This window comes from Erythrolamprus reginae, chromosome 1 (assembly GCF_031021105.1).
Source record: "Erythrolamprus reginae isolate rEryReg1 chromosome 1, rEryReg1.hap1, whole genome shotgun sequence".
NCBI classification, from domain to species: Eukaryota; Metazoa; Chordata; class Lepidosauria; order Squamata; family Dipsadidae; genus Erythrolamprus; species Erythrolamprus reginae.
In genome coordinates, this window is record NC_091950.1 from 180,727,523 (window position 1) to 180,739,647 (window position 12,125).

Consider the following 12,125-nt stretch of genomic DNA (forward strand, 5'->3'; position numbering starts at 1 on the left):
GCCACAGCCACAGAAATCAGTACATACAAAGCTCAAACTGCACATGGAATCTCCATTTCTGTCAAATTAGAAATATTTCAACCAATCCATCAACAGAAAGAGCATAATTAATTAGTCAATATCTGACAAAGAAGAAACAGTACAATTCTGGGCATGGCTATGGTACAACTCAAAGAAACATAACAAGAATGCACCTTGGATAAAGAAAGTAGAGGGGGGGGAAGAAGCTACAATGATAAGTTTGTAATTTGTAATAACAATAAATGGTGGAGAAAATGGTAATGAAGATCAAGAATTGGTCATTATCAAGTGAAGATACATTTTATGGTTTTGGTTAAAACATGTGACTGGTCTACACACATTCTTGTCAAGCAACTTCACAACATACTGCAAGGAAGTGAAATTGAAGATTGGTTAACATCTGGCAAAACCTACCTGGTAATGAAAGATCCAACAAAAGGGTCAGCACTAGAAACTACAGGTCAGTTATATAATTATCAACAATTTTTAAATTGCTAACTGACATTGTACGGTAGCTAATTTAGTCCAACAGAATCTATAATTGTCTAGTTTGGTTCTGCAACCCAACAAGACAGACACAGACTTCAGAAGATAATCAGAACTGCAGAAAAAACAATTACTGCCAACCTGCCTTCCATTATACTGCACGAGTCAAAAAGAGGCCTGTGAAAATATTTACTGACCCCTTGCATCCTGGATAGAAATTGTTTCAACTAGATACAAGAACAGTTTTTTTCCTGAATGCCATCACTCTGCTAAACAAATAATTCCCTCATGATTAAATAAATGCCATCACTCTGCTAAACAAATAATTCCCTATGAAATGATTAATTAAGGCTGCATTACTATTACTATTAGTCTTTTCATCATTCCTATTACCCATCTCCTCCCACTTATGACTATAACCTGTTGCTTGTATCTTACAATTTATATTAATATTGAATATTTTCTGATTGCTTATTTGTACCCTATGACAATCATCAAGTGTTGTATCTCATAATTCTTGATAAATGTATATTTTATTTTATGTACACTGACAGCATATGCACCAATGACAAATTCCTTGTGTGTCCAATCATACTTGGTCAATAAAGAATTCTATTCTATTCTATTCCATTCCATTCCATTCTATTCTATTCTATCTAGTTGAAATCAGCTCCTAATTGACAACATGATTTTGGAAAACTGTAAGAAAAGATCAACCTGAAATAGCTGGGATTGATTACAAGAAGGCCTTCAACTTGCTGCCACATGACTAGAAAATCAAGGGGTAAGAAATAACAGCAATCAGAAGCTTTGTGCAAAGATTAATGGCATAATATAAAACATAGTTCCGGGTCAATGGTGAGAAATTAATATCAAGAGATAAATCATTCAAAGAAATTTACTATCACCACTACTGCTTTTCGTTGCATTAATTCCTCTGTCAACAACATCAAAGAACTCAGACTATTGCTATTAAATACAAAAATATCTGTCAGGCTATCCACCTCTTTTAACGGACAATCTGAAGCTGTATGAAAAAACACCAGCTAAAATGGAACCACTGCTCAATACTGTCCTTATATATAGCCAAACTACTGCATTGGATGTGCCACTCTGGCCATCCACAGGAGAAAAATAGTGAAAACTACAGGAATTTACATGCTCTATGGAAATAATATCAAGAATCTGGATGAAGAAAATACCTGACCAACAAGCTGACAACATCAAGCACACTGAAGTCAAGAGAAAGGTTATAGGTGAATACATCAAGAGAGTGAAGAAATCTTAAAATCCAAAATTCAGTGGAGGAAATACTATCAAGGCAATAAATACCTGGGCAATTCCAGTCCAGTGGACTGGACTAAAACTGAAACAGAAGCCCTGGATAGGGATACCAAAAGAAAAAAGAAAAGGAATCACACTCTTCATCCACTCAGCAATGTTGACAGACACTATTACCAAAGAGCATAAGTGGGCATCAGATGTTACAAGTACACTAGGCTGTTGAATAGAAAAAAGGGCATTCCTACAAAGAAAATTTATATAAGATGTTTTATCAATGGCACTTTTCTCCCGACAGACTTACTAAAATTTACTAAAAAAAAAATCCACAATGTTGGAAATGCAAAAAAAAAAATTTGTGACATACTACCACTTGTGGTGGTCATGCCCAATGGCACAAAATTACTGGACAAAAATCAAGACATGGTGAAAGGAAATGACACAATGTGACATAGAATTAACACCAGAGATATACTTATTAGGAATAATTAGAGAACATTATACTAAACCAAAATACTACTTTATTGTCCATATATTAACTGCGGCGAGATTGGCATACCCTCAAAACTGGAAAGATCAAAGCCTGTCATCAGATAATTAATAAACTAATGGATTGTGCTAAAATGACCAGGCTTACTTATGAATTGCAAAACAAACAAGAGATTTTTTTTACTGTATGGGAAAACTTTTACAAATGGCTAGAAATTAGAAGAGATAATACAAACAAGTTAAATAAACAAACAGGGATAAATTGCTAAAATGTGATCAACAAATTTAATGAAAATGGTAAATAATATAGATGGAGGATACCGAAGTATAGATATATGTGTGTATGTACTGTATATATATGTAAAGCTAAAAGAAGTAATATTGTGAAGTGTAAATATATTTGGAAATGAAATAGTTGTAAAAGTCGTTAGTATTTACTTTTTTTGTTTCACGTATTTTTGTATATCTTGTTTATATAACAAGCATAAGTGCACCAGTGTGCCTTCCATCCCCTGTCCAATTGTCTCTCCTTATCTCATGTATCTTTTCTTCCTTTCAAATATACCTATACTTTTATATCTTTTCTTCTATTCTTTTCTTTACTTATATTATTACATATCTATTCTCTTCAATGTGCATTATGTATTGGACAAAATAAATAAATAAATATAAATAAATAAATAATATATGTTGTTTGTTTTTAACTAAAAAAACTCAATAAAGATTATCAAAATAGAAAAAAATACATTGGAAGAATATTTAAAAGACAATGAAAAGGATGCACTGAAAGTAATATACAGTATATCACAGAAATGAGTACACCCACTCACATTTTGTAAATATATGAGGGTGCACTTAGGGGTGTACCCACTTTTGTTGCCAGTAGTTTAGACATTAATGGCTGTGTATTGCGTTATTTTGTGGGACAGCACATTTACACTATTATACAAGTTGTAAACTTATTACATTGTAGCCAAGTGTCATTTCTTCAGTATTGTCACATGAAAATACATACTTAAATATTTACAAAATGTGAGAGTACTCACTTCTGTGATATACTGTATCATGAAGGCTTAGTGAAACTCCCAAAAGGCCAAGCTAACCTATAAGAAAAAATAAATAAAGAATATGGCAAAACAAAGTATTTCATGGCCAGTACGTTAAAACAAAAAAATTTGCAGCAGGCAAAGAAGATAACAAGAAGACTTGGCAATGGTTAAGACCAGGAAAGTTGAATAATAGATTCTAGGAAGTAAATTAAAGACTAAATGCTTAGATGATTGCCAAAAGATGTGTCCCTGGAAATACTCGTGTATTGGATTACCAAAATTGGATTACCAACATTTATCAGCTATTAATTAAACTTTAAACTGACTTTTTATTTACAAAAGACATTTCTAACCATGCACACTTCATGGTAATAAACATGGTTAATTTCTGGATTTTTAAAAACATTCTTATTTGTATTCTATATGATTCCATCAAACACATACATGTTTTGTATAAATTATACCACTTTTATATAGCAGTTCATTTACTGAACATATCAGAAGTTATAAAATCTAGTTGACACCTCTCTCTCTCTCTCTCTCTCTCTCTGTCTCCCTCCCTCCCTCCCTCCCTCCCTCTGTGTGTGTGTGTGGAAAACAAGAAAACACATAATAGACTGACAAAAAGAAGATGGGAAAATGTGAATTGTATCTTCCACAGTAGCTACAGACAAACATTTAGAAGGAGAACTGTCTAATTACCAATTATTGAATCCCTGGTCTTATATTTCGGTAGTATAGATTTGTGAGTCATACCCATTTAGAAGCAAGATAGTTTTTTAGCCTTTATATAACTACTGTCATTTTTAAAAAATAGAAATTTAACATTAAGAGTAGAGACCAAATAATATCCCCAAGGATAGTTTACTACCAGGGCAGGGACTTTGCAAACCTCTATTTTGAGCTTTCTACCCTTCACCCAAATACATATCAAATTAAATATCTGCAGGCATACTCCTCCAAAAGAAGTCAGGAATTGTCTGCCTGAGATTCCTCACTGTGGTTGTTGTGTACATTAATATTAGCAGGAAATTATACACATTCACAGTGTACAATATGTGACATACAATCTCAACTTTGATTACAGAAACATTAGTTACATCCCATACTTATTATCATGATAAAACCTGAAATCATGAGAGCTGAAATTATGAAAGGCTGCAGTCCAGTGATGGCGAACCTATGGCAAGGGTGCCACAGGTGGCATGCGGAGCCATATCTGCTGGCACGCGAGTTAGTATTAGTATTAGTATTAGTATTAGTATTAGTATTAGTATTAGTATTAGTATTAGCATTAGTATTAGCATTAGCATTAGCATTAGTCGTATTAGTATTTATTAGACTTGTATGCCGCTCCTCTCCGGAGACCTGGGGCGACTCACAAAATACAGTACAAAACAGTACGTATACAAATCTAATAGTTAAAACTGCCCTAGTTCAGCTCCACCTGATTTTTGGCTTGCACAGAGGCTCTGGGAGGGCATTTCTAGCTTCCAGACAGCCTTCAGGGGGATAGGGGAGGGTGTTTTTACCCTCCGCTAGCTCCAGGAAGACATTGAAGACTGGAGTGGGCAAAACACGAGTCTACTGGGCCTACCAGAAGTTGGGAAACAGGCAATGTCTGACCTCCAGAGAGCCTCCGGGGGGGGGAGTTGTTTTCACTCTCCCCAAGCAATGAATTATGGGTGTGGGCACTCATGCATATGCGATAGCGCACACCCACACTTTGTTGGCACCCGAGGGAAAAAAGGTTCGCCATCACTGCTATAGTCCCATACACTGGAAAGAATTTGCAAGCAGAACCTTATGGTGTTAATCCGGTTTCAGGATATGCAAAGATGTTCACCATATCCTCCAATCCTAAAAATATTTCAATACTATATTTACCTTGTCATTTGTATAGACCAAACTCAAGGGCCGTGACTCAAACTCAAGGCCTGCAAGCTAGATTCGGCCCATGGGGTGCTTAGAGTTGGCCCGCAGTGCCATCCTGGAAACAGTGAAGGACCAGGCCACAGTGCCTTGGCCAGTAAAAAAGGAGCTTGGGAGGTCACACAATCCTCCCAGGCTCTATTTTCAGCCATAACAACCTCCTGCAGCCCTCTGCAGTGAAAACGGAGCTCAGGTGGGCTGTACGTGCCCACCACAAGATCTGTTTTCATTACAGAGGGCTGTGGGAGACTGTTGCAGCAGAAAACTGAGCTCAGGAGCCCATTTTCACTGGCAGAGCATTCAAAGCACCACAGGTGCCTCCGATGAGTGACCTCAAGCTGGCCACGCCTACCCTGGCCACACCCACAAGGTAAAACACAACTCTGATGTGGCCCTCAATGAAATTGAGTTTGATATCCTTGGTTTGATACCCATTTCCTCAAGCACATAATAACTGTTACCTTGCTATATAAGCTTTTAATTGCAATTATATTTTGGGTTAAATATGCAGCCTTGATTTATGATGTTACCATTACCATTATTAAACATGGTCATTTAAATATATGTACATATATCATGGACACTGGGCTGATCCAATTCAAAAACTCATTAGAAATGGATGGCTAGAGCTACAGAATTTATAATGATTCAGAAGAATCTTATGAAAACCAAACACAAGAATAATTCCAAATTCACTGGAGTACATGACATTAGACAAAGAAGCTGATGCATCCACCAAACAACCCAGTCTTCTTGCAGACTTTCTGAAAATAATACTTAATAAATTTATTCCATGAATTAGGACTGGATTTTCTTTCTGCTAACTATCTGTAAAAAAACATTTGATGAGGGCATAGTTAGCCCTCGGAACAAGATGTGAGACAGTGGCCAAAATAATTTGCTTAGGTTGGTAAAATAGCTTAAAGGCCAAATGTGATTATAATTGCAGCAAAGCAATTAGGAACTGGTTAAGCAAATAGTAGCCAAGGAACAACCTGAGCAAACCTAGAACTGTTTAACTCTTTCCTTTCCTATCACAAATTTATTTAAAGACTTACAATATTGGCATTTTCTGGGGAATATGTGCTGTCTGATCCCAATGCAGGATTCCTACTGATACATATTCCAAAGGATTCAGATTGTTTGCATAGGGATTATATCTCAAACTCAAATCATCTCAGTCTTTTTTTTCTTTCCAATTTCAATCTATCCCAGCATTTTCTCTTTATACTCCCCAGAACATTATTATGTGCATAGCCTTAGTTTCAAAATCACCACCATCTCCTCCAATCCTAAAAAAACCACCAAACAAACTCCAGCATTACATCTAACATCCCATGTCCCCACATCAATAAACATGCTATTTATCATTCCATTCCAAATCTTCCCAAACTGGGGAAAAAATCCCAGCAACAATATCTTAGGCATTTTGAGCCCCCCATTCCATGGAGAGGGGCGGCATACAATCAATCAATCAATAATTTTCTGCCAACTTGCTCACTTGCATTTTTACACACAAAGACATATAGTAATGACTAACAACTATGCCATTGTGTTTCTTTGTTCAGAAGCTAGATATGTAGCACCCCAGGTGATCTCAAGAATGGTATGATACATCTATAAAGCCGGGGTGGCGCAGCAGGTAGAGTGCTGTACTGCAGGCCACTGAAGATCTGAAGGTCAGTGGTTCAAATCTCATCACCGGTTCAAGGTTGACTCAGCCTTCCATCCTTCCGAGGTGGGTAAAATGAGGACCTGGATTGTGGGGGCAATATGCTGGCTCTGTTAAAAAGTGCTATTGCTAACATGTTGTAAGCCGCCCTGAGTCTAAAGAGAAGGGCGGCATAAAAATCGAATGAACGAACAAACAAACAAACAAACAAACAAACAAATTGATTGCAATCAAGCCCTAACTAAAAGAAAACACTGCCACCTTTTTACAGTATTTACTCACTTGGTAACTCACATTTACGCACTAACTTTTCTTGTCAGTGAAATGGATGTCTCAATTTTGTTAGACATTAATCCCTCTCCCTGCCCCCCCAGAATTTTTAAAAGCGATAATAAAACTGGACCAATGATAATAACTATGGATACAATGATGAAACCAGAATTTTAATCATTGTAGTGAAATAGCTGACCAAACAGAAAGTCAAGATGAAAGGGACATTTAACTGGAACCAAGTCTATTTTTAAATGATTAGAAACAAGTCTCCCCCCCAAAAAAAATTGGCTGCAATTTGAGAATCCTCCCCAAAATCATTTGTTTCTGAGTAGGCATTCTAGGACTGCTCTCTTGGATTAAATAATCCCAACACGAAAAGGGGGTTTACATCTTGCATATCTGTACTCAGAAGCAGGTTCCAGAGATTTATTTTGGGGTTTTACTCTCACAGGTAAAGCAAGCTTGGGACCGCCACTAAATGTTTGCCTTTTTGTAAATCCCAATTCCTTGCCAATAGAGGTGGAACTCTTTCCTCACAATCAGGAGGTTGCAAGTTTGATCCTAGGTGGAGACAGATGTAGGATCTCCTGTTTGGGCAGGGGGTTGGACTAGATGACCTGCAAGGTCCCTTCCAACTCTGTTAATCTGTTAAATCTCTCCCCATTCTCTCTTCTCTGCCCAAACTGTAGTGGTACTAAAAAGGACCCAAAGCTGCCATTTAAGACAGTACCCTACTGTAAACAGTGTTATTTTAATTTAAGATTAAAACCCTGGAATAGTCGAGTTGATCCGCATCTCTAAGAAAGTGCAGCGTCTCTATACGGGTATCGTTTGACATACCTGCAAACCATGTCAGAAAGCCAAAAAGAAAAAAGAAAGAAAGAAACTTGGCTCGAGTACATAAACGTCCCTTCTGCCAAAGGGAGGCGCGTTTTGAAACGCAGGACTTGCCTTTTTAAAGATACGGGAGGCGTTTTAGCTGTCCTTTGCCCTCGCAGCCACACCGTCCAATTGAAGATTAGATTATAACAAATTCGCCAGGATTAAACCGAGCGCGGCTTCTTCCGTTCCTTCCTACGGCAATTTTGTTTTTTAAATTATTATTATTATTATTATTATTATTATTATTATTATTATTATTATTATTATTATTATTATTATTATTATTATTATTATTATTATTATTATTATTATTAAAAAGAGGCGATTTAACTTTCTCTGTCTGTATTATTTACCTCACCGTTGGCGGCACGGTTGCGGGAAGCTTGATTGACTAGGTTATTTATAAACAGCGGCGTCCCTCAAACTTGGAAAGCACGTTTAAAAGCCCACGTTGAGGGTTTGTTTACCTCGGCCAAAAAAAATGGGGCTGAAAACGCGCCGCAAACCCGCGCCGACCCGAGTTGGACCAGAAAACGCTATTTGGAGAAGCTTTGAGTAGGCTTCGTGAGGGGAAAGACGACGCTTTTCAATCAGGCCAGAAGCTTGTGGAAAAACTCCGCCGTCCCGTTCGCCGTTCCCAAGACCCGCTCGGCCCTCCGGGGAGGGGAAGCGGGGGGTGTTAAAGCAAGCACCGCCAAGTGTAACCTCCGACCCGCCGGCCCAAGCAGGCTCCTGCCGCTCCTCTTTTTTCTTTTTACCTGTGCAGAGAGAGGCGCAGGCTGTCAGGACAAGCGCCGCCGCAGCGCCCAGTCCGGAGCGGAGCGCTCGCCTCATGACGGCACATTGGGAGAAGTTCTGGCAGGTGGGAAAGGAGCGAGCGAGCCGGAGGGGGCGTGGGGGCCGCTTGTGTGGGGGGCTTCCCGGAGGCTGGTCTCCCCCACCCCACGCCCTCCCCTCCAGCCGGGCGACGCGGAGCTCTTTGGCCACCCAAGAGCGACTCTCGGGGCCGCTGGAAGCAAGAGGCGGGCATGGAGTTCCTCCCCCGGCTCCGCCTTGCCCGGTCACACCCCCTTGCCCTGCGGAGGGCTTGCCCGGGTGAAGAAGCCGCCTGGAGGGTCGGTGCCAGCAGAGGCAGGCTGCGCAGAGGGAGGGAAGCACCGCTCCAGGTAGCCAGCTGTGAGAGAGAGAGAGAGAGAGAGAGAGAGAGAGAGAGAGAGAGAGAGAGAGAGAGAGAGAGAGAGATTTTAAGTGAGTTTAGCCTCACTTGACAGCTTTCCTTGCCACATAAATTAAGGGAATTTTCCCAATTGTTCAATCCATAACACAATAAAATAATAACAATAAAGTTGTTTAAGTGAATTGGCGTCCCCCATTGACACTGCTTGTCAGAAGGTTGCCAAAAGGGATCAGATGACACTTGGTGGTCATAGGTGTGAAAAATGGTCAAGTGTCCTTGTAACTTCGAATGGTCACTAAATGAACTATTTGTAAGTCAAGGACTAGGTGTATAAATGGCAGTGGCCAAGATAGTGGGACTGATTCTGTTTAATGGTTTCTATCCTGTCTTCATCATTTTTTACAAATAATAAGCCACCCAGAGTCCTTAGGGAGTTGGTTGGCATATTAGGTAGGTAGGTAGGTAGGTAGGTAGGTAGGTAGGTAGGTAGGTAGATAGATAGATAGATAGATAGATAGATAGATAGATAGATAGATAGATAGATAGATAGATAGATAGATAGATAGATAGATGTGGTGAAGGTACCTAATACTCAATCCTCCTGTTTTCCCTACAACAACCACCCTGTGAGGTGGGATAGGGCTGAAAGACAATGGCTTTCGTGCCAGGGTGTTAAGGTCTAAAGTCTTTATGCCATTCTCCACTTCATATAAACCCAAAGTGTTGTTGCTTCACCAAGTATCTGAGATTAAATGTGAGATAGTTATTTAACTGTGTTTCTTAGCAGTGTTTCTTGCCTTCCTCCCACTTTTATAGATATCTATATACAGGTATCTATATCTATATTTATATCTGTATCTATATATCTATATCTATTTCTACATATTTATATCTATGTCTATATTTATTTCTATATATCCACACACATATATACATATATCCCTTTTATTATAAAAGGCATATGTCTTATTATAAAAGACAGAAATCCTTTAGATTTTATTTTCATTTTTGTCATAGTTTTGCTCTTGAATTTTCCTTTATAAAACAAAGTTATAAACATAAACAACACTTTTTTAAGCCTTATGAACTCCTTTCACATTTTTTTTCTTTTTAGGTTATTTCCTTAGTTTTTATGGAAGATATACATGGCTGTAAATAATAATAATAATAATTATTATTATTATTATTATTATTATTATTATTATTATTATCATTATCATTTAAAGCCATGTAAATAATAATAATAATAATAATAATAATAATAATTATTATTATTATTATTATTATTATTAATTAGATTTGCTGCCCCTCTCCGATAACATAACATTCCTTTATATGGTTACATATTTGTTTCTTAAATTAATTTATATAATGAACTTAAAGTTTCATGCAAGATATGCCCCCCAAATCGATTTTTTGGAATGGATCAGCTATAACATTGCACGAATCCCTCTCATATTTTTACTTATTATTTATCTTTGTAAGAATACCTCACTTTGGGGCCCTTTTCACAGCCCTATTGGTTCCACAACAGCCTCAGTTTCTCATAAAGCCACTTGGGAAAATCAATTTCCCAGCCCTGCTATAGAAAATCCATGAATTCTATGTGGAATGTGTAAGTACAAGTAGTCCTCAACTTACAACCACAATTAAGCCCAATATTTACCGTATTTTTCGCTGTATAACACACACCTTTTTCCTCCCTAAAAGAGGCTGATAATTAGGGTGCATCTTATACTCTGAATGTAGCTTCCCCCCCCCCCAACTAGCTGCTAACAATATTCCCATCTCTTACCTTGCAGGCTCTTTCATTGTTTCTCTCTATGAAGAATGTTTTCCAAGCCCCTAAGTCTTTGCAGGGTTTTTTCATTGCTCTAACTTGCTCAGAATAAGTTTCTTTCCAGCCCTAACCAGGTGCTAACAATGTTTACAGCTATTACTGGCTTGCAAGCTCTTTCATTGTTACTCTCTGTGAAGAATGTTTTCCAAGCCCTAAGTCTTTGCAGGGTTTTTTCCATTGGTCTATTTGCTCAGACTGTTTCTTTCCAGGTGCTAATGATGTTCCCGGCTCTCACTGGCTAGCAAGCTCTTTCATTGTTACTCTCTTCTAATAAGGTTTTTTTTAAAGCCCTTAACCAGGGAATAAAATAATGTGCCAAAGCTGACCAGAATAAGGACGGTAGCCAGATGAATACCTGGTAAGCAGATTCTTTTCCCTATTTTCCTCCCCACAAAACTAAGGTGCGTCTTATAATCTCAAAAATATGATATGTTGCTAAGCAAAACATTTGTTAAGTGAGTTTTGCTCCATTTTATGACTTTTCTTTCCACAGTTGTTAAGTGAATCACTATAGTTGTTAAGTTAGTAGCAAGATTGTTATGTGAATCTAGCTTCCCCATTGATTTTGTCAGAAGGTGATCACACAATCCTGGGATGACTGTCATAAATATGAGTTATTTTCCAACTCTGAAGTTTGATCGTATGAAGTCACTTTTTTCAAATACCTTTGAACAGTCACTGTATTATAAAGTTTATAATATGTCTTTAAAACACAGCATGCAGAGGAGAGTACAAGAGGGCACTTTATAAAATCATATTCCAAATCAAGGTTAGGAAGGCTTCTAACTGCTTGTTGATCTAATACAAGTTCCCGGCAGATGGCAGCATCTTAAGTATTAAGCATAGCCAGATCTAGTTAGTAACTGGATGGGAGATTTGCAGGAAATCCCAAGGCTAGATGCTAGGTTTGGGAAGTTAAAAAAGAAAACCAAAGTTGTGGCAAATAATTTCCTTTAAAAAAAATTATAAGAGGTTATTATAATGTAAAATTATAATGTAAAATTTGTAATGGAATTAAAGATC

General features: G+C 37.8%; 1 protein-coding gene across 3 annotated transcripts in view; it reads right to left on the bottom strand.

Annotated features, from left to right (window-relative positions):
- Positions 1-9,087, bottom strand: part of ACVR1C (activin A receptor type 1C) — a 63,278-nt gene extending 54,191 nt beyond the window's left edge. The window contains exon 1 of one of the 3 annotated variants that reach the window (XM_070731545.1): positions 8,844-9,087. In XM_070731545.1, the coding sequence (XP_070587646.1) occupies positions 8,844-8,919 (76 nt within the window). In that variant the 5' untranslated portion in view covers positions 8,920-9,087. Of the gene's footprint in view, positions 1-3,323; positions 3,348-8,438; positions 8,808-8,843 lie in introns of those variants that run through there. The other 2 variants (XM_070731546.1, XM_070731548.1) reach the window with 2 other exon arrangements.
- Positions 9,088-12,125: the final 3,038 nt, after the last annotated feature.